The 23,800-nt window shown below is 41.3% G+C and overlaps 1 protein-coding gene across 3 annotated transcripts; it reads left to right on the plus strand.

Moving 5' to 3' along the window:
- The first annotated feature begins 3,288 nt into the window (after window positions 1-3,288).
- On the plus strand, window positions 3,289-21,932 carry poc1bl (POC1 centriolar protein homolog B (Chlamydomonas), like). 3 transcript variants are annotated; one of them, XM_046058693.1, is made up of 12 exons: window positions 3,289-3,307; window positions 4,271-4,406; window positions 7,112-7,563; window positions 10,368-10,537; window positions 11,845-12,034; window positions 12,216-12,401; window positions 15,024-15,141; window positions 16,542-16,718; window positions 18,017-18,148; window positions 18,617-18,727; window positions 19,959-20,111; window positions 20,209-21,932. In XM_046058693.1, exons 3-12 carry the CDS (start codon window positions 7,178-7,180, stop codon window positions 20,338-20,340), a joined length of 1,755 nt encoding a protein of 584 aa, XP_045914649.1. In that variant the 5' UTR covers window positions 3,289-3,307; window positions 4,271-4,406; window positions 7,112-7,177; the 3' UTR covers window positions 20,341-21,932. The 3 variants fall into 3 exon arrangements, with proteins under 3 accessions (XP_045914649.1, XP_045914648.1, XP_045914647.1); XM_046058692.1 differs by lacking the exon at window positions 3,289-3,307 and adding an exon at window positions 3,501-3,979; XM_046058691.1 differs by lacking the exon at window positions 3,289-3,307 and adding an exon at window positions 3,501-3,760.
- Window positions 21,933-23,800: the final 1,868 nt, after the last annotated feature.

A 23,800-nucleotide genomic window follows, 5' to 3' on the forward strand; every position in this document is an offset into this window, starting at 1 on the left:
GTTCTTTACTTGAACTGTTTTCATCTGATCTTCCTGCCTATGGCACTGAATCAAATACTGACTCATGCTGTTCTTCAAATCGGCTTGACTCATGTTCTTCAAATCCACCAAATGAGAGAGATCTACATCATAAGCTCTGCAGCTGCTGAGTCCAACTGCAGATTATCACAAAGGCCAGTGATCTGCCTCTGACCAACAAATCAAGAACCTCTGCAGCCCTATTTAAAAGGGACAAAGACGCTGGAATTGCTATGGATTTCAACAAACCCCTCAACCTTTGTTTATTTTTAGAGCAATTTAGTAGGACAATGCTCCAGTTGGGTTAAGACTTAACAAAAACCCACATGTACTGTAGGTTAGTAGAAAAACTGTTGCTTTTAATGCAAAAGCAAAAAATCGGCTGTTCCCTCACAATGGAAAGAGTAAATCGGTACTTGATTTTATATTTATTAAGCTAGTTTTGCCACTAATTTAGGAATCAAAAGCAAACAGGGCATGTTGCTTTTGTAAAATAATCAATAGTTTGAATGGAGGAAAGGTTGAAAACGCAAGACCTGTACAAGAGCCCTCTTTGTAGCAGTGAAAGCTGCAGATCGCTATCATGGAAACGAGACCCTTTCTGTTCCGGATGGGGGCACATTAGCCTCAGAGAGAGAGAGGTGTCAATTGGTTTCAACTAGGGAGAAGAAAAGGAGAAGGAAAGAGAGGGAGGAATAAAAAGACATTGGCAAGTTCCCAAGTAGTGCAGGTGTCTGCTTAACAACAGGCTGCACACAGGCATGTGTGGTCCAGGCAGACCAGGACCTACGAGACGATGGGAAAACAAACCAAGCCTATAATGGCAAACCCACAGAGGGAAGGGCTGTTTGTGTGTGTGGTGCATTGTGCATTCATGCAGTGGACGAATAGATCCTTTGAGCATTCTTGTGGACATCAAGACAGGATTTAAGACACTGAGTGACTTCAGAATTTGTCAAATCTATCCCAAGCTCCAGTAAAGCTACATGATATACCCGCACTCCCTAAATCATCGTCAGGGAGCTGAAAAATCCGAAACTCATCCAAACATCCATCCATCCAAAACCAAGTCTGTAGTCTTAAAAAAGAAATACCTCATACTTAATTTGCCTGACGTATCACATAAATAAATCTATTGAATAAACTTAATTCCTTAATTAAAATCCCCATCCATGCTGTAAAAATGAATCACCTGTAAAGACAATGAAAGTTGTATTTGTTGATGTGTTGCAATGTGAGCACATGACAAATATAAATAAACACATTTTCCACGTGGGTGTTTATTATTAACACGTATTCTGTTGTATTATGTTATGGTCAGTGTATGCGATTCTGGAGAAAGCTTGTTGCTATTTGAACTTGACAGCCAAACACACCTTTAGTGCTCCTTCAGAAGCTCCACCGCCCATAATCATGAAGCATTGCCAAGGCAACAATATTAACAACTGGGAAATATTGCAGCTGAAGCAGAACAAACATAACATAAATCGTCATCAAACGAATGACATGCAAGCACACAAACACAGCAACCAAAACACAACGAAGTAAAAACAAGTAAGTTAGTTGTTTAGATCGTTTTTTACATAACTACAGTGAATGTAGCGTTACCTAGCATAGCATTTTGAATTATGGATCAATCCATATAATTGCACTGTGCTAGTTTTTAGGTCTTTGGGGTGATAAAACTCTTTGCAAACATAAGGACAAATACCATGATAAACAGTGAACAACAACACAGCAAGTGATGTAACTTTAGCTAAGTTGTGGGTTAGCAAACTGTCGCTACAGTAGCAGCTGTGAAGCTAACATGCAGACAGGACCCAGTTTCCTAGAGCCAGCAACAGTTCCAGACAGCAATACTCCCAACTCTCCTGCTACTATAGCTAACATTACAACAACAGACAAAACAATACTGACAGACTGTTCTGTGAAACCATAGGCTGTATACCAGAAGTGGACATGGCCAATTGGTTTGTGGAAGTGTCGAGTTTGGCATTTTGTACACTATCTTGGTTTTTTGGAACCAGACATCACCGGACCCGACCATATTTAGACTAGCACGTGGGAGCTAGCTAGCTTGGTAAGGCAACCAAAATGTTACAATTAACTGCCATGAACTGAATACACACTGAGAAAGCGTCAAAGTTATTAGGCAAAAACACCGACAGCACTCATAAACAGGTTCATGTCCTGTTAAATACGATTTTTCAGTGGTGCAACGTAAATGTACACAGTGCAGTTTATAGGAGTTGCCTCAATCCTGATTGACAGGTTGCTGTGGTAGCGACCAAAAGCACAAGCTGTCGTCTGTTTTCCTCTAACATTGGAACATAATTTACAAAATGAACATCATGCTGTATTAAAGAAGACATGAAACTAGCGGTTGAGACCATAAACGCATTAGATTGTTTCCAATTTACAGAACCAAGGCTGTGTATAAACACTGGATTTTGTTTTTTCAGCGCATACACAACAGACAGCTTGCAAATTGTATTGGTTAGCTTTCTCCATGATTGCACCACCTTTAAAGTTTGTAAAGTGCGTAAAGCTGATGATACACGGAGCAACTTTTAGAGCAATGGTGCTGGGCAATGTTGCCGTCAATGGTAATGAGTAAAGATTACTACCATAATCCCCTTCCCCCACCACTCCGCCACCCATCCCACCCTGCCGCTCTCCATTCAAAACATAGTCGGACTTACCACCAGCAACATTGCTGAAAAAGTTGCCCAGTGTATCATCAGCTTCAGTTTTAATAGCTTCTAGTGGTGAGGGTTGCGAATTGCAAACCTACAGTCTATGATTGCAACCAGCGGCTCAGGGTGCATTAACGTGCTCCTCGGATGGTCTTATTTGCCAAGTTGTGAAGTTGATCTTATGACTTCAGTGTGTGTTCAACATGGACGCTGCTACAAAGATGTGTTGGATCAGCATTATCAGAGCATATAAACAAAACGCAGACATCTAGTTCACTCTACAATGGACAGCAAACTAACCGTTATAACTATATCACACAAATAATACCTGTGGGCCTCCATATGTCCAAATTTCTCTTCTTTTCTTACATCTAATAAACGAGTCGACTACTACTACTAACATTACTTGTTCTTCTTCTTGGTATGTATTCAACGTAGTGACAAAACCATAGACTGTATATAAAAATGACAAAACGCGCTCTGTAGAGCCCTTTCACCGTGGGCTACTGTAGAAACATGGCGCCGCAACATGGCATGGTCCATTTAAGAGGACGCGCAGTGTATGTATGTAGATATTAATGGCTCTTTCTAAGGTAATAAAAACACAAGGTTCATTATGTAAAGTTTTTATACACCACTGAAAACACAGCATATATATTATATTGCATTTCTGTCAATAGGTCCTCCTAAATATTATACACTGAGCCTTTAAGTATGCTGACATCTCAAATAGTGACGCCCTTTACGTACAGACTTAAAGCTCACATTGTCAGCTCATAAATATGCCACAGGCGGTTTGTTTAAGCAGCTCTGTCATTTAATTTACTGACAGATTGAAACTTCTGACAATAATAGGATGAACTTCAACTAACTATGACACCAAGATGAGATGTTGAGAGGACACGCAATGAGAAACATCCCCTTTGCGTTCAAGAGACAATTTTTATATCAAGCGAGACGAGAGAACCCTCAAGTAACGTTATGTGGATATATTCTGTTGTAACGTTAGCTTTTGATCACTTAAAACTTGTCACAAACTCACGTCGGTAAGTTTTCAGATCCCATCACTACACTCTGAAGGTAAAGTTTACCTTCGCCATTTAGTACAGAGTACACACTGACTGAATGAGTCAACGAGTCAGAAGAAATCTTTGGTGCAGCCCTACTGCCAGAGGAAAATCGCAGCAGAGACATGACAGCTAACAGTGGTTAGCATAGAGTGCTGCGACAAGCTAATGGAGGCGATGATGCTACACACACCGGAAGTAGGGTCCAATAAAGTATCTTTTTTCTTGCTTTTTTTATATAGGGAAGTTAGTACGAGGAAACATTAATAGGACGCGATAAGCTAATGTAAACGGTACACTATATCTCAGGAAAAGGACATTTCACCAGTGGCCTGGCTTAGTGAATCTTTATGTGTAACGTTATTTTTAAAAGAATAATTTACGCTAGGTCAGAGATTTTATTCCGTGCAACGTCAAACCAGCCCTGTCGTGCTTTTATTATGAAATACCGCACCGGAAGCTTTGTTATTTTTGTGGTTGCTCTGACAGGTCGCCCAACGTGGAGGAGAGGATGTGGGTTTGCTGACATCTGCAAGCCAGAGGTTTAACTGGAAGGCAACCGGACTCACGAACAACGGCCTTAGAAACCTCGAAGCAACTCCGAGACATGTAACTTGTTGTGAAGGTAAACTCTGACAAGTTTAGCTCGTATTTTCTTAAGAGAAATGCGCCTTTGTAACTGTTATTTACCCTGTGTTGAAAGTAGTTTCCTTGTTGGCGATGTCGGTAACTTATAATGCATTCCTGACTTCCTTGCTTGTTTACCGGTGAAGTCACACAGTCGGCGCGGCGGTTTGACAGCGAAGTTGACTACAGCAGATTTACAAATTACCGACAGGCGAATATTTAGCTACACATAGTCGTTTATCGTAGATGTGTCTCTTTGGAAAGTAGAGATTTGGCATTATTCTTCTGAGTCACTGCTGCTCCAATCTGCACGGTCATTAAGAGATATAGATCAAGCTTTCATCCTCTCAGCTGACTGTTAAGACAAACTGTGATCTTAACATCAATTAGACGAGAAGACCTGTTGCTCAACTGTGTGTTTATGACTGCAGGCATACTCCTGACAGCCAGGGACTCACTTACTTAATTCTCTATCCTATATGTGAAACCTATTTCCTCACCAACCGACCGAGAAGATAATGCCTTGAAGTTATTTCAATAGATAGCGCCCTCGAGTCATTTACTTCAGTATAGTTGTAAAAGACACTGACTTTTACTTTTGCTTTCAAGTGGAGTATTTATTTATTTATTTTTTTTTGGCATCCGATCTGCTCAAGTAAAGCCGGAGAAGAGAAGCAGCATTTGTAAAAGCTCACTGTTTTATAGCACAGTTCAAGTCTGTGTGGGTTTTATTTGGATATGTGTCAGAGACGTTGTGATGGGGAAAAAAACCTCCTCACTACCCAGCTTTTAAATGAAGCCTGCCATCAGTCATCGCAGCCTGGCTCCTTTTAAACACTTGCTGTCAGCATTGTATACACAGAATGTTATCAGAAAAGAGATGTTTGTGTTGTTGTGAAGATTCAGTGATCCCGTCTTACAGGTCTTTTACAAACTGAAAAAGGCCAACCGGTTAGTGGGGAGTGTTGCTTTGTCAACTGGTGTTTGTATAACCTGTTCCACTAGTACTTGTTGGATATTACACACGTTCTGGCTATTTGTACTTCCGAATACTAAAACCTCAGTGCTGACATCTGAGAATCAAGTGACTCCAACGTCAAGCCTAGTTTGTTTCTTCTGTATAACTGCAGCCAGTCTGTATATGTTAATTACTGGCCCATCTTTTTCATTGCGCTCTCTTTTTAAAGTCTTGTTAGCGTGACGGGGTGAAACATGCACCACAGATTGCAGTCTGGGAAGCAAAGACAAATCTTATCACTCGCTTTTTTTGTTTCGTTCCCTCTTGGCCAAAAAGTGGAGCAGGATTTAAGCTGCATTTTAGGCCTCTGTGCCCTCCTGCTCGTTCCAAACAGCTACCCAGTAAGGCTATCAGATTCAGAGAGAGTCTGAGGTGTGATGGACAGCTAATAAAAGGGGGTTTTGTCTGCAGGCGTCTCCATTTTGTAACCTCAGGACTCCCGAGTCCTCTGGCCAGGGTCCAGGCTGGAGTGAAAGGGCTGTGTTGCTGCCTTGAAGGACTCAGCAAAATGTAATTGAGTTTTTCTACCATAGATGTTTAGACTCTCGACTGGCACACACCCTTTTTATTTGACAGCATTTTCTCTGAAGTTACAGAAAGTCAAACCTTTCCCAGGATTAACCAGTTTTTGCAGAATTGGTAAATAACCATCATTGTGCTCCAGAAGAATAAGCACTGCTGGTGTGTGCGCGTGCATCAGTATTGCTGCTAAGCCTGTCTGGCACTGGCTGGCACAACTGTAAATGGCACCCTGCTCTAATATTAATGCAACACAATTATGTGATTACATTTAATTCAATGTCAACATAGCTAAGTGGTCTGTTTTTACCGCAGCCCTCTTTCAAATCCTGGCATGCTGAGCTGATCTGTCAGACACAAATGTCTAAATAGCTGTCTTCGTGTGTTCACAAACCCAAGCTAATCCTATTTTTAAATCAAGAAAAAAAAAAGGTTTCTATCCCACCCAGGTTTTTGGGCAACTACTTTTTGTTTGGCTCAGTGGAAGGAAAATGAAGAACACTTGCTTTTGATACATTGTATAGGTTAGGAACATTGCAAAAGCTTCACTGACAATGTGAATCATCAGGTCAAAGTTTTCCAGAACAATTTTAGCTGTAGCTGAAAGTGACATGATATGATCTTGTGGACAAAAGACGGGGGTGTTCTTACAGCAGGAAAGGTGCTGTGTGAAGTGGCTTAGTGGAAACCTCACATGAAGGTGTAAAAATATACAGCAGCACAGTTGTTCTCCGCATATAAGATTCATTGTGATGCAGTATGACTAAAACTGCATCCTTTGTAATGAAGTTCATCAGATCAGAGTGCATAACAGACTCACTTTATTCAGCACATTAATGTACTCTAAGCCATAATTTAGCCTCTTCCATCTTTGCAATTTGTATGTAATGAGCATCTTAAGGCAGCCCTGAGCATGCGATTATATTTATGATGTTGTTGTTGATTACTACTGGTCTGGTATATTGGAGCTTTGTCCGCAGGGCGCTTGTGAGGCAAGCATCTTTTTTTGGGTGTAAGTGTTTTTGTGAATAACTTAATTGTGAGAGCTTTGATTAGAGAGTTCAGCCTTGTAAGCAGTAGTTACTTAGTGCTGTGTTTGGATTTGTCTCACAATACCTACATGTTTCTGTTTTTAAATTAATCCTATGTCTCTTTCTGTTCTCCAGAAGCTTGTGTCCTGTAGGGCACCCCAAAGCTCAGCTTGTCACGGTGCCTTCCTGGGGCTTTCTATCATGAGGGGGCGTTGCTCTCGAAAACTGGGCGTGCTGGCCAAGGCAGGCTTCCTGCTGTGGCTGCTGTGGCTGGGCTACCTTCTTTTAGCCCGCTCTGCTCTCCCTTCCTCTTCCTCTGGAGAGGAGGAAGACAATGACCACAATCTCCAGGCGAGGCAGCTCCCTATAGAGGAGAGTGGGGCTGATGGGCAGCTGGCTAGGCCTCTCTACGTTAAGTCTCCACCAGACAGTAATGCACCGGGAGAGTGGGGTCGGGCCGCACACCTAAACCTCAGCCCTGAAGAAAAGAAGGAGGAGCAGGACAGTGTGGAGCGCTACGCCATCAATATCTATGTCAGTGATAAGATTTCCCTCCATCGGCACATCCAAGACCACAGGATGAATGAGTAAGTAGAATAAAAAGGCATCCTAAACACGAATGAGCCAATAGTCCGAAGTTGACTAAAATAGTTTTCTTGAAAATCACACTTTTTTATTGCTTGCCATTTTCTTTGAAGTTCCAGCCAAAACATGCAGTGTATGTATCTCTGGCCTTGAACGCTGCAGAGGGAGTTGATAGCTGTGCTACAACTGTGTCAGGGATAAATCACTCAATAGAGATTAAGTTGAGCTCTTTACTGGAATCAGTTTTCCACTGACAGTTTGAAACAAGGATGGAGGCTCTCATGATGCATTGCAGGGTTTATTGAAGCTGGTGCGAGCAGCTCTCTGCCTGAATGGATTTATTCCACCCAGAGTTGTTGTGCACAGCTATTCTCAGCTCATCCTCTGTGATGAAACACAGAGTGTGATGTATTTTATTAGTAGTTTTGCCTTCCGCCGCCCTTTGCCTTATCCCTTACTGGCTCCCATCCTAATGAAACCCAGATTAAGTGTGTCCATCAATGTGGTGGAAACCATTGATTGTGTAAACGCTGTGTGTTTTTGTTTTTTTACATGCCCTGGAGTGCCCCAGTTAAGCATAGATTCTCTTTAGCAGTGGATTCATGATTACATCTAAGGATACATATTCTCAATTGCATTCAGCATGTCATGGTTCGACACTGAACTGCAGACACAGAAAAATGAATCTCAGAGGTCGCCCCGGTGAAACTGTAATAAATCATTTTACCAGCGGGATGCCTGCATATCCAAAGGTAGACTGTAAAGATGCTTTGATCTTCTCACAGGGCTGAGGAACTCGCCGGGAAGGTTGAAAGTCAGACCCTGTGCTTATGCAAGGGTAACATTCAAACAACATATCATTATCTCTCCTGCAGCTTTATAGCATTTCATGGCAGCATTTTGTTTTAAAACAGTCACTGCACTTTTGTCACTTTTATGACGTGGCATGATGGGACTTTGCGCTGGCAGGGAGACATTTCTGACAAGTGCACATTTTATTTCCTTTGCTTGCTACCTTTTGGTGTTTTGGTGACTGGTTCTTGTACATCTGATGTAAGTGGTAGTACAGACGCAGTAAGGAGTGAGCTGGCAGGGTTGAAGTGGGGTGCGATTTTGGTGTCAAGGAACTCATGTGCTTCTCCGTCCGCCTGCCCATACCATGACGGAGGTGCAAGACACAGTGGTGCTCAGTGCTATTTTTGCATGAACAGATTCTATTCATAAGCTTACAGACTTGTTTTGTGGATGATATGTCAGCTAGTTCTACTTTGATAATGTTTTTATAATTATACACATGTAGCTGAGCTGTGAATGACGTCCGGCATAGATCCGCCAGTCAGCAGGGTTGGGTATTGAGAACTGGTTCCAAGTTGGAACCGTTACCAAATTGCCAAGAACCTTGCATTCGTTAAGACATGTGCATTTTGATTCTGCTTATCGTTTCCTAAGTTTTTTTGCATATTGCAGTCGTTCTGGAACTGCAGTGAGCATTTTATAGTCCATAAAAGTACTTATCTGCCAGGACCTGCTTCACGGACCTACAACAAAGCATGCGAGAAGAGAGTACTTCTGTTTACATTCCTGGACCATGGCGGACCGCTGCAAATGCTCCAAAGTTTGGCTTATCTAAAAAAGAGAACGACACAGCAAAATGTGTCTGTGTCAGTGACGTCGCAGACACAGCTAATGCTAACGTCACACACTCAGGTATAAAACACAGATGAGTTGACGTTCACCTTTTATATTGAAAGTAAACGAATGATGTCCACAAATTATTCCAATATATATTTTCCTTAGATCCTGTTTTTATATGAGTCTCCATAGACGCCCCTCTAGTACAGAAACTCCTTTCCCTTTAGCCATGAAGGGGTTGGAATCAGAACTGGGATTTGATAAGAACCAGATTTGATAAGTAGACTCGGAATCATAAGTGGTGAAATGAAATTGAAAGGATACCTAACCCTACAAGTCAGTCACCAGGGCGTGAGATTTAATTTGTATCCTTCACAGAAATCAGATGGTGCGTGTCTCCTTTTGTTGTTGTGTGCTGCCGTTTCTGTTTTTCTTTATGCATAGCAACACTGTAAGCAAATGTGTCACGTCCTCTCAACCTAATTTATTTTAAGGTGGTATTGCAGTTCTGCACCTACTCCATTGTTACATCACTTTCCTCCAGTGAGCAGGTTTTGTGGCAGATTCACTTTAGACTGCTCTCTCATGATTGGCTGTGACTAGGCTAATGCTAGGGCATAACATATTTGTTCTAACCCCAACCCACTTCCAACAGTGTCATAGTTGTGGGTTTAGCCCCTGGCTACAAACTTACCAGAAGTAATTTAGCCTGTGTCAGTGTTTACACTGTCAGTGTTGTATGCCACTGATTCATAAAAATAGAGCTCACAGAAGGCTCTCTTTCTCATGTTTTTTTTCTCCCTCCATGCCTCCTTTGTTCTCATTCTCTCAATTTTCCAGTTTTTCACTTCAATTTTCCTCCAGTGTTGCCCTGTCCCCCCTCTCTGTTCTGCTCTCTTCTCTGTTTGTTCAAGTTTCTGTGGTCTGTCCAAGAGCACTGCTGTGGTATGTTGCTCACTGGTGTGATACCCTCCCCACCCCCATCCATATTTCTGCTGCTCGTTATTGTTTTAATGACTGCCATCTGGATTAAGACCAGACACTCCTCCTGCCTCAATAGCTGCTGAAGCCGATCTGGCCATATGAAAAAAGTATGTACTGTTGCTTATGTGAACTGTGTCTGTCTCTTCCCCCACCCCACCCCACCCCACCCACGCACACAAACACACCTCAGATGCCGAAGTAAGAAGTTTGACTACCGGCATTTACCCACCACCTCTGTGATCATAGCCTTCTACAACGAGGCCTGGTCCACCCTGCTGAGGACAGTTCACAGTGTCCTGGAGACCACGCCTGCCATCCTGTTGAAAGAGATCATCCTCATTGACGACTACAGTGACCGAGGTCTGACCCTCTACACTGATAAATAAACTAATGTGTTATTTCTTTGTCTGTAAGAATAAAACTGAAGGGAAAAAGTCTTTCAAGCCCAGGAACAGAGAGGACTGACAGTCTTGGCCTAGTTCAGTAAAGCGGACAAACCAAACCTCAGTTGTGCTCTGATGTCTTCGCATTGACAGCGTACAAGAGAACGAGTCGAGCAGCAGTCTGCTATATATAGAAATAAAGATGCTATCTGTGGGAACAGTGAATAGAAAATGTCCCCGGATTGGTTCCAACATCAATAAGAACAAAAAACATCCTCAAAAACCTGTTAGGACACCTTATATTAATGACGGAATTAGGTGCACTTGAAGGATAGCAGACTCTTATCTCCAGGCCCTGGAAAAACAAAAAGGCAAAACAAGAACTACTTCATGTATTGTATCTTGAATGTAGCTGTGCAGTGTCAGCATCTATGTGACACAGGTTTGAAAATCTGCTTGGAAGTTCATCTTGGGAAAAGTATGTGACAAAATAGTCTCAACTCAAAGGTCAACTTACTAGCTTTTCTGAACTTTCGACCACATCTCACTGTCTCCATCAGTGAATGGAATATGAACTGATTTCGGTGGACCCCTGCTAACTCTGAATGAAGTCTTAGAAACTGGATATAGGAATAGTTTGATGTCCATCTGTCTTAATGGAATTAGTATTCAGTCCCAGCTAGTCTGTGTATCGGAGACATTACGCCATGATTACTTCAGTGTGCACTGAGCTGCCATGACATCATTTCCTCTCCTCTGACCACCCTGCCTAAATGCAATGCTAGACATGCCACTCCCCAACCAGGACGGTGACTTCGGCCAGACAGCGACTGGAGGACTGACAGCTTTCTCTCATGTTTCCAACTTGGTTGAACAGGATCTTGCATACCAAGCCTTGTATTAACCTCACTTGCCCTTAGACCATAAAAGGAGTGCTGATGACACAATGTATGTTTTAATGTGATGTACTCACAAGATAAATGTGCAATAAATATTAGTTACTGGTATTTCACATAGCATTACATAGCACAACAGAGGAAAGGGAAACAGAATATTGGACCTACATTCATTGGGTGGTGACAACTCCAAATGAATGCCATGTTTGCTAAAATGTTAGCCATTAGAAACTTCATAAGCCACTGGTTGGGCAGTAGCTGTTTATCTCTCAGTTTGCTTTGTCTTTTCTTCTGTCCTCTAGTGGCCAAAATGTCGGACGAGGAAATAACATTACTTTAATGTTACATGGATGTGTGTGTGTGTGTGTGTGTGTGTTATGACAAATAGGCTACCTGAAATCCCAACTAGCTGACTACATCAGCAATCTGAAACGTGTGCGACTTATCCGCACCAACAAAAGGGAGGGTCTGGTCCGGGCACGTCTCATCGGTGCCACCTATGCTACTGGTGATGTACTGACATTCCTTGATTGCCACTGTGAGTGCGTCCCTGGCTGGATTGAGCCTCTGCTGGAAAGGTGGGTTGATCATATTAGATGGGTAACAGCTTTCTGAAGATTTAAACTCAAAGAAACTTTTGTGTTTTGTATTTGTACAAAGGTGAAAGCAACACCAAATACTAAACCGGTTTTGTGTTTTTGTCTTTTTTTCCCCCCTCCCCCTTTTTTCTACACATTATTGGCCATGCTGGGTGTTTAGGATTGGCGAGAACGCCAGTACCATCGTGTGTCCTGTGATCGACACCATCGACTGGAACACCTTTGAGTTTTACATGCAGACGGACGAGCCGATGATCGGAGGTTTTGACTGGAGACTGACATTTCAATGGCACTCAGTCCCAGCAGTGGAACGCAAGAGGCGCAAGTCTCGCATCGACCCCATCAGGTGACAGTATGATACTTAACAATGTCTACTCCCACGGGAGATCACTTTATCAGATTGGCACCCACCAGTGTAGAGAGGTCTGCTCTTAAAAATGTAATACACCTCTCACCCTTTCTTTCTTTCTTTCTTTCTTTCTTTCTTTCCCTTTTCTCACTTTTCGCTAAAAGTGTTTGGGCAGCAAAAACTGCTGGCCGAAAACGCACCAAAATTGGCACGTAGGTTGCAAATTCCACCACTACTCAGGCAAAAAAATGACCATAGACCTCATGGTGGCGCTATAACAACTAACTTTGCGTTTTTGCAATTATTTCGGAAACTGCTTCATTTAGAGTCAAACTTCTTTCATCATTTTAACCTCTGGATTCATCTGCATATTTGCTTCAATGGTCTTCTGCTCCAAAAATGTCAAATTATGTGACTTTTTATCACTTCTCAAAAAAACCTATTTTTGCAAACTCGTCTCAGACGGTTTTGCCAATTGACCTGAAACTTTCAGGATCATCTACAGATGTCGCTGATCAAAAGTTATCAAAAGAATTTTGATATGTCAATCTGTTTTTTTTTCCCATAAATTTTTACTTTTGTGTATTTACGTACAATTTTACGTAAATGCCCGTAAATCCAAAGTTGGCTTAAGCTATTGTAACCAAACTTGACGAGTCCGTTCAGATGCTCGGTCCAAGCTTCGTTGAGCAGTCCTGGGATATTCTTCCACTAGGGGGTGCTACACTCACCAAAATTCATACCTCACAATTCGCTGCATGGATTCAAACAAAATTTGGATTGTACGATCTAGGGTTACTACTCATTTGAGGCATAAAATTTGGTAATGATTGCTCAAACTGGGCGTGGCTTATTACAAGAAATGTAAATTTCTAGACATTTCTCATTCCAAGCTTCAATTAATCGACGAAAATCACCCGTACGTCCTAGAAAGCTGAAATTTTTACAGCACATTAATGAACATCTATATCTCCACAAGTCTTTCTTCAAACGCTACCAAAATCAACACAGTTGTTCTGTAGATGGCCGATATGAAGTGTCGCAAAGGATTTTCAGATTGGTCAAATGGTGAGTCTGCAGTGATATTCAGTATCTTGCCATAACTTGTGATGTACCTGAACTTGTGAGAAGGTGTATGGAAACAGCCTCTCACCAGTGCCTCAGCCAGTGAGTCACCAACTTTGGAAATCTGAAGTTCCAGGGTTCAAATCCCCAGGTGACTGAGTCAGACTTGCTCAAATAGAGGTGTTCAGATCATAGTGAGTCTAAGATCTCTATTTTATTTGGATCCCGTGACACTTTCTTCTTATTTTTCTCTGCTTAAAAGTGTTTGTGCAGCTTAAACTTTAAATCTTGGAAACACAAAATGCTGCAAGTGGGTTGAACATGTCACCAAGTAGTCAGGTACATATAATAACACTTTCTGATCTCGAGGTTATGCTGTAAAAATCAAGTTTGCGTTTCCCCAATTATCTGAAAGTCCAAATTATTTCATCACTTTAATCTCTTAAGTCGTCTGTGTCTGTTCTTCTCCTCTGAAAATGTCAAATGTTGCGTTTTTCACGACTTGCTTGGATCCCGATTATTGCTGCTCGCGGCTATATTTTATTATTACTTTATTACTTCCTTACTACATTTCCACTTCTATTGCACTCTAAGAATGTTTGACTGATCTGTTACTTGGGTCAATAAATCTACATAATCAGGGTGATTTATTAACTTTTGTTAATTTTTAACAATCCCATACTGAAAACATTTGTTCTATTCTAATTATCAATCCTCCTTTTAGTTTTGTTATACACACATAATGCAGTAATAAACAACACAAACTGTCAGAGATATGGGAATACAATCCACAACTTTTTTATCAACTTTTAGTTCACCCTGCCTCCAGCTGAAGCTGCCACTTTGCATGAAATATTGTGTGGGGGAGAGGCAGTGCTTTAATGATGCTATGGGTTGAAAGGTGAAAGTCTGTTGCTCTTTATATAGTCTCTTGTGCTTGTGATCACACCTAGCTGTGGTGCATGATTTTACAAATTTATATTATGAAGTCTTTCCCACCAGACCTTGCAGCAACCACTACATGGCAAGTCAAGTCAATGTATTTATAAAGCACATTTAAAAACAACCTCTGTTGAACAAAGTTCTGTACAAAGTAATGCAATTGCAAACAACACAAAAAAGCAGATCAATCAGATAAAAACATACAGCAATAATAAAACATCAACAATGACGAAACATACAGCAATAAATAGAACAGGACAGATAAGCATCAGTGTCCCTATACTGACTCGAACGCCTAAGAATAAAAATACATTCTAAGACGAGACTCGTCTTAGAATGTAGTCAGGCATGATCTAATGAAAATGGGAAGTTCATTCCTTGTGGCCACACGAAAGGCACAATCTCCCCTGTCTTCAGTCGAGCCTGTGGAATAGCTAAAAAACAAGCATGATTATTAGCTTGGGTGTACATACTCTTTAAATGCTTCTTTTATTAAGGTGGTTCACGTCTTCTTAAGGCGGTGTAATCGAAAACAGACAATTCACGTCTGTGGAAGCTGTTAGGATTGGAAAATGAATTACCATTCTAAAGTATTTTCACTGTTTTGCCCAGGTCTCCGACAATGGCAGGTGGATTATTTGCTGTGAGCAAGGCCTACTTTGAGCACCTGGGCACATATGACATGGGCATGGACGTGTGGGGAGGAGAAAACCTGGAGCTCTCTTTTAGGGTGAGTTCAGTTCTCCTTCAGTGAGGACCACTTCTTTTACCTATGCCACTTCGCAATATGAGACCAAAGAACGGCTTTTTAAAAAAAATATTGGGAAAACTGATTCATTCAGGTTGTTTTCTTTTGAATGAGATAAAGAGTAGACAGAAACATAAATTAATTGAGGTTTATTTTCAATTCATTACCAAAGAAAATATTTTTTATGGCCTTTGATTCATCCATCTAACAGCAAACAGTCTGTGGGTAGCTGATGTGAGAGCGACACATGTCAGTGTCAGATCACTTGTCAGCCATGACACCTGAAACTGCACCCTGGTATTGGCTGCTGTGATATCGGTGTCGCTTTTCACTTGTTTGCGTCAATCAAATTGGCACAGATTTTAAGCTATGGGTGTGTTTGTAGCTGGAGCACACAAATTGTGTGTGCATGATTGAAAGAGTGTATGTGGTTTCAGTGTGAAGACGAATGGGTTGTTTTCCAGAGTGATGCGTGGTGCATGTGGAAGTAAAAATTCCTCTCACTGGGGACTTTTTTGCCATACATAATTTATGTTTATAGAATTGATTTTCAACCTTGTTTTTGGAGTGCTAAAAAAATATGGTGCGGGGAAAAACGCCTGGTGAATTAAGATGGAAGGCACTGTCGTGTTTGGCTATGGATATATGATAATGATTTCGCCTTGTGTAATTGGAACATAGCTCAGCCAAGTATTAAGAAAGATGTTAACAGCCTTTCATTTTTTAAGGTTGTAGTTTTTTTCCCTTCTTGTTTTTCCGTGGTGGAAGATCAAGCAATTATACGATGTAAATTTATACTATAAATCAGAGCTGTTTTCAAATGCACTCTTATGACTCACAAGAAGCAGGGGTTGGATTTTCATGGTGAGACTGTGCACAGCTTTGTTCATCATTCAGAGGGGATCTCTAGCATAGCACCACAAACATCATCATTTTATTTGTATTAAAATTTGTATCCTCCTTCAAGGAGACATTTAGGCTAATATGTATGGACACAAATAGTATACAATTTAATATGTACTCAAGGACAGATCAGGCAGACTGCTTGCAATCTTACAAATTACCTGGTGGTTTATTGGCAGGTAAGTCAAACAGACAAAGTTCCCAGTTGTTGTCACATCATTTCAACACATGCGGTTTATAATAGACCATGAGCTTGGTTAATAAATGAACCATTTCCTGCTGATCCTGCTGATGTGTACATCATTGTAACAGCCCACATGGAAAGATTAACAACACTGCATGCTGCTGTCTTTAAGAGTTCATTGTGTTCAACCACAAAAATATAGAATATGTATTCCAAAAATACTTTAAAAAGGAATGTTAGGAGGTTAATGGAAGATCTAATCTTAAAAAAGATGTCATGTGTTCAACCTCCTCAGGTGTGGCAGTGTGGGGGTAGCCTGGAGATTCACCCTTGCTCTCATGTGGGCCATGTCTTCCCAAAAAAGGCCCCTTATGCACGGCCCAACTTCCTCCAGAATACTGTACGAGCTGCAGAGGTTTGGATGGACTCTTATAAACAACACTTCTACAACAGGAATCCTCCAGCCAGAAAGGTAGGACAGTTACAAATAAAAGGAAAAAAGTATGTAAACAGTATGTCTAGACAGAAGCAGGAACACAAGAAGCTGACATTAGAATACTCCCAGAATCATATGTGGAAAAACACCTTCTCTTGACACTGAGCCCTACAGGAATGCCACGTTACACCTAACAGTACCATGTTACAGGGCTGCTTACCTTTGATGTTAGATTTAGATGTTTTATATGATATGATTTACCTACTTAGATGTCAACATATGATGAAACACTGTCCGTCTGACTGGGTCAGCCGTATGTGCACGTACCGCATGTGCTGTGCCTCTCAGGTTCTGAGTATTGGGCACCATCAAAAATTCATGTGTCTCAGTTTCACCTATCTGAAAAAAAAAGTACATTATTAATGTCAGGGATCTTTGATCAAACAATAAATTACCTGGTCAGGGGGAGATTGAGCACAGTACTGCAAGACCAGATCACCAGCTGCTGTCATAATATGTTAACAGACTGCAGAGCTATAGACTGTAATCTTGGAAATAGTGCGTCATCCATTTTCATTAAGTGCATTTAGTTACTTATATTGATTTGATGTTTTTTTTTTTTTTTTTTTTTTTTGCAATGTTCAAACAGATGGACGACCAGTTTACTGTCTTCCAGATTTATTATAAGCAGGTTCTAAATTATTTTCCCAAGAACACCCAGCAGTCATTGTTACTGAGAGTCTGTGTCCTGGATTTGGAGATTTATTGTAGACTGGTTTAGATGTATTAAGAGTTATCACAAAGGATTAAAAAAAGGATTTAAAATCTTATTTATTTATTTATTTATTTGTTTTTACGAGAAACTGCATTCTCCATTGTTCATCTCAGCAACATGTTCTTTGTATTCTGATCTTGAAACACTAGCTGGGGCACTAAGTTTGTGACTGAAATAGTTTAGTGTATCTGTGAGACCCAATAGTGACATTTCACCCTCATGCAGTGCAAATATTTAAGGTGTGTGAGTGTTCTGGACTTTGAGTTGCTTAAGGCGGAGTTCCCTACCTCTGCAAACTAAGCTATCTTATCACCTGCTACTTGGTGATGCCATTAGGTTATGGTTGTTTAGATTCATGTAGGATTCAGCTGTGATATCCAGGATTTAACTATTTACCTTTACGGGGTGATTATTTGTTTTTTTACTGAAGGTGCCTCAAATATTGAATTAAGTTAACTAGGCGTGTCCTTGATAAACTTTAGCAACCTCGCCTGCCAGTGAAAGACATCTAGATCCACACCGATTTTGGAAAGGTGTTCATTGTGTGCTTATGTTACAGGAAACCTATGGGGATATCTCAGAGCGACTGCTGCTGAGGGAGAGGCTGAAATGCAACAGTTTTGATTGGTATCTGAAGAATGTCTACCCTGAACTACATGTACCTGAGGACAGGCCGGGCTGGCACGGGGCTGTGAGTGTTTGCTATGCATATCTGTATTCCTAACCAGAGATCATGTCCTGATTTGCACCAGCCTAGTTACTGAAGTGAAAAAGAAATGGCATTGCAGTTGTGTTATGTTTTCTTAATTCCATTTATTTTGAACCTGAAACTGGGTGTTACGCTGGTGCATGATATAGGAAAGTTCTGTGTAATGTGATAAGGCTGGACAAACAAGACGAACAAGTCTTTGAAACACATTTGGACTGGACTCAAGACCATTATCAGCCAGACAGCTGGTGGATTATTCCAACAAAATTCTTGGGTGGCTCAATGTTGGGTTTTGAAATTAATATATTTCAGCCACCATGATGTAACCATTGTGTCTGTATGTGACCTTACAGTTGGACCTGCCTGTAGAGAATAAAACCAACAAGAGAAACTACAGCATTGTATTTTTTGCTGATGGTTACTAACTATGTATTCTTCTCTTCCTGCCAGGTGCGCAGCTCGGGGATACACTCAGAGTGTCTTGACTACAATGCTCCAGAGCACAGTCCCACAGGTTCCCACCTTTCTCTGTTCAGCTGCCATGGCCAGGGAGGCAACCAGGTACATTAAGCAATCCACGCTTTTGTTCTGTCTTTCTCTCTTGTGCACGTATTTTCTCTTGTCAATGACAATGTCACAACCTCTCTTGGCCCAGTGAGAGATGTAACTGAAAATGTCAGCGCTTTCTGTTCACCCCTAAAACGAGCTGCCACAGTTGATTCCCGCCAGAAAATTGCTCTCTGCTGCTGTGTCCAGCACGACTTGAATGTAATGAAAGGAAAAACTAAGTTTGGTATTGTATCCACATATAGCTGAAAATAGTGTGCAATTCAATCACTGGTACTTTTAAACTGAATACCTGCCAACAAAATTGATGGATGATTTAGCAACCAGCAGATTATTTGTCTGTGAGGATGTATATTTAATGTTGGAGTCAGACAATAGGCAGAGTTCCTTTCTGTGAATCTCCAACCTGCTTCTATCTCTGATTACCCCACTGATGCACTGCATCAGGTGTCTCCAGTCACAAAAAGCACCATGTGTGACTGAAAATCAATGTTTGAATGGCTCCCCGCTGAAACAAAAACCTGAGGGCCCTCCACCTGCCTCCCTCCTGCTCCCCCTTTCCTGGCCCACATAAGAACCACGTTCCATTTAAAAGATACATGAGACTCACAGGCAGAATGAATGGCACAGCCTGGGTAAATAAGTTTGAAGCCAGACACAGGGGCCCCGGGTGAGTCTTTTAAATGACCATTACGGGCCCCGATGCACCTGAAAGATGTATGAGATGTGAAGAGAAGGATGGGGAAGTATGAAGATTGATTACCTGACCCTACGTTTAACGGGTAGCCTAGGGAGTGTTGTATCTTTTGTCCCTGTGGGCCTGCATGTTGAAATCATGTTTGTGTTCACGTCTAGCTGATTGAGAGGGCCAAGGCCCTGTCTCTGCTGATGAGATCCCTCGACACGCACGCAGACATGGTAGCTTAGCCAGGACTTGATCCCACAGCAGAATAAGAGGAAAACATCCTGTAATCCCAGGAGAAAAAAACATGCCAAACTGCCCTATTGTGCCTGTTGAAAGGCTTCCCTAATAAAGAAGAGAGATTACGGTTAAAAGAGAGATTAACCAAAACAACTGGAGAGGAGGCAGAGCAGTGTTTTAATCTCAGTGACTACTCTCCGGTTGGAAAAAGTAATTTTATTTGCCATGAAATCAAAGACACACACATTCATGCTGTATATTCAGAACAAATAACCACGTAACCATGCCTCTCTTCTGCTGCAGTACTTTGAATATACATCTCAAAAGGAGATCCGTTTCAACTCAGTGACAGAGCTGTGTGCTGAAGTACTCGAGGGGCAGACGTCCATCGGCATGAGGCACTGTCCTAGTGATAGAGAGCTCAAACCCCCCAGCATCATCTGGGAGTTCAGAAAGGTAGGGGTTCACACACACATTGCACTCTCTAAGGACTAAATTTCACACACATTCTTATTCTACCTCTAATCGAAATGTTCTCCTTAAATCCCCTCAGGACGGGACCATCTACCATCCCCACTCAGACATGTGTGTGACAACCTACCGCACACCAGAGGGCCGCACAGACGCACAGATGAGGCAGTGTAATCCAGGAGACAAGAACCAGCAGTGGAAGTTTGAGTGGTAGGAGGAGGGAGAGAGGAAGTAGCAGGGAACCTCAAGTGACCTTGTTTTACCATAGTGCAATTACTAGAGTGGATGTCTTCTTCGCTGCTCTCAATTCTCTCCCAGTCTGCACTCAATCTGAATGGGAATGGCGAGCAAATAAAAAGGTGCTGAAAAAACTTTAAGCCAACGATTAACCCAACTCAGCGCTTTTTATACCCATGTGAATGAGAATGAGAATTGCAAGGCGAGGGTTTATTTGGTCTTTTTAAGGAGAGACCAGCTGAACTTAACTTAACTGACTTTTACTTTGGTGTTGCTCTCATCCAAGTGCCTCTGCAACCAAAACAGAGTCCAGTGCCCATCTGCAGTCTCATCATTGTTCTGTGTTCTGTCATCTAATGCAGCCCCTTGAAAGCGGTGAGGCTGATTTGACTATCCAGCATGAAGTGCCTTTCAAAGAGATTGAAGAGAAAGTATTTCCTAGAAAACCACGTGCAAAATCAAGCTGCACTACAAAATGTTTCCTCAATGTGCAATTCATATTAATTAGCCTTGTTAAATCCTCATGCTTTGTTATTAGATGTCAAAAAAATATCCAATTTAAAGATGGGCTGCTCAAAGAAGATGCGCCAGGAATGTAAGGTCAGCATCATGTTGCCCTGAACCAGCTACTTCCTAACATGCCCCATCATGTGAGAGGAAAGCGGTGGAGAGAGATCACTCCGGTCAAACTAGACTGCTTCTCAACTCTTTGACTGTGGAACCAGTTTCATGGTAGAATGCTGCCTGAACAGGACTTGAAGCATCCATTAAGCATTTGTACTAAGTGCAATTTGTCCTAGAGGGCTTGTTGAGTTGACAGGAATGTTGTAATCTATTCTTCCCTGTTGTGTAAAACTAAGAATACCCTCTAAACTCATCTGTCACCGTGCCTTTGATAGGTCCTGAAAGAATGTTTGTGCCGAACTGAAACGTGCCAGTGGATGTCAAATATATTTAGAACATTTAAAATGCAAAAAAAACCAAGGAAAACAACACTGGCTTGATGCACTTGATTTTATTTAGACACAGAAAGCCTTAAAGGTAGCGACTGTTTAATTTAATCCTTCTACTTGGCTGTGCCAGACCGTTTTGTTAAGACTCCTGTGTGTAAACTGTACTTGAAATGGACACTCCTGTTTGGATTATTTTTTCCCCCACCCTGTTGGTGTTCCTACTGGGATCCAAGGACCAAGAGATGCAGTGTAACTGTTGTTGAAATGTTTGTTGAATAGCAGCTGTATTTGCAGAGGACTGCTTATCACTAAGCAATGTTTGGTATCTGTGGTCCTTTTAAAGTCACGAATATGAGATATTCATGCTAGTCAATGGATACAGTAGGTAAACATGTAAGAGTACTCGTGTTTTGTGTGACGTTTTGTATATAATGTTTGGTTTAAGGGACCAGAGAGGGATAGAGCTATTGTAAAGCACCTCTAAAACTACTGATGATGCAAAAGGGATGATGATGATGATTACTTGATGTGAAGGAGAGGGTAGCCGAAATGGGATGGGTGATTCACAAAAGATTGGAGCTGTTGGGATAATCGGAAGAATAAAAAACTAACCACAGATGCGCATTGTCATTTTCTTTGTTTTATTTCACTCAGCTCTGCACACAGTATGTTGCACAGTGTCAGTAATGCTACAGCAAACACTTTTTTCTTATCTTTGCTGTTTGCTGTTATAAGCAATACAGCAAAAGAGAAAACTAAGCTGCAGTAGGTTCATTACCTGTGCCTTTTTATTGTGTGAAATCACTGGCATTTACTGACAATCTTCCGCAGCAGCCCACTCACACCTTCCATTCAGACAGGGGTGGCAGGATTCAAAGTCATTTGGCCCCACCTACTGGTAGGAAAGCAAATATCACTCACTACTAATGGCAGGCCATAGTCCTGATACTGGCCACAGACTCAAGGTCAGGAGAATCATTTAAACAGGTGGACGGTGGAAACTACTGAGACCGAACAATGTGAGATTACATTATTTTTTTTGCTATGTTTTCCACACTGTTTTCTGAATGTTATTCGTGTAAGTCAGATGTGCATCAAATGGCATATTTCTGAACTTTGTCCTTCTTCCACATGTAATGTAGTAAACATTTATACTCAAAACAATTTTAAGTCATAAGATTGTTGGACCCTCAAATTGTTTCTTGTATCCAGGAAGATACATACACTTGAAAGACTGCAGGGAAGATCAGTGAATGTGGAGGCTTAACTTTATAGGTAAACATTGAGGTGGGTTGAAGAATTTTAACCATGTGACTTTTATTGATCAAGTAATGAGGCAGATAAACAAGCACAGGAAAACAAAATAGGAAGGACATAAACAAGTTTTTTTTTTTATTGTATTGTTTAGGTTTGGCTGCAGATGAAATAAATCGCACTAGAGAATTAATGCTATGAATAGTAGGCTAAATCCTGCTGCATCTGTCCTTTAGTGACGTGCTGCATAAAGTTCAATTTTGCCATCCTTTATTTCCTCTTCCCCCAGCGCTGACTTTTTCTATTTCCTTTCAGGAATCTGTGAAATAGTTGGCTCCACTTCAAATATGGGTGTCTCTCTAATAGAAATACCTCTTCATACATTACAGGAATAGCTTGGCGGTATATGTTGGCTTCAATCCCTTTCGTGTGCTACCTTGTTTATTTCCTTTTCAGGATAGATTCAGTAATTTGGCAACTTTCAACCTCATTCCCTGTAGGTCGTGCTTCTCCGCAGCGGTTGCACTTGCTGTGTTCCACATCTGTCCGTCCAATGAGACTGTCGCAGTATTTGGGTGAAACAAACATTAAAGCAGTCATCCACCTTCATGCCACGTATTCTGACAGTTTAGGTGTGGCAGACAGGACCAACCACGTGTCAGAGAAAGGTTGATCAAGGTTGGTTCCATTGAAATGTAAGCTATTCATTCTCACTGGTCCAGTAAATGCTTTGACTGCTGTGTTGATTTTTTTTGACATATCCGTTTACATTGTTTAACCTATAACGTGTTTTAATGTAAGCAATTTGTTTTTATGGCAGTCCTAGTGTCTTCACTGAAAAAGACTAAATGTATTTGAGTTTTTTGTATCTATGCCAGCCTTATAGCCTACCTGCCTGTAGCTGAGTTACAACAGGGAGGATGATGACTTAGCCCAAAGGTGTATATGCAGCTCATGATTGTTTTATTTTACTGTTAATAGCCTACATTTGCAACAAATATCGGTTGCATGGAAAATTTTATCCATCATCCGGACTAAATGAAAACGCTCTCATGCATTAACCTTAATATTGTGTCTCTGACAGACACGGCGAGCCCAGTCTACCGTGGTATATTACAACACTCCGGCTGACTTGTTGCCTTCCCGTGTCTCTTTGTAGTTTTGACAATATGCGTACTCGATCAAACAGTATGCCACTCAAATTACCTTCTCGCCTTCAGTGACCGACTT

This window comes from Micropterus dolomieu, linkage group LG09 (genome assembly GCF_021292245.1).
Source record: "Micropterus dolomieu isolate WLL.071019.BEF.003 ecotype Adirondacks linkage group LG09, ASM2129224v1, whole genome shotgun sequence".
NCBI lineage: Eukaryota > Metazoa > Chordata > Actinopteri > Centrarchiformes > Centrarchidae > Micropterus > Micropterus dolomieu.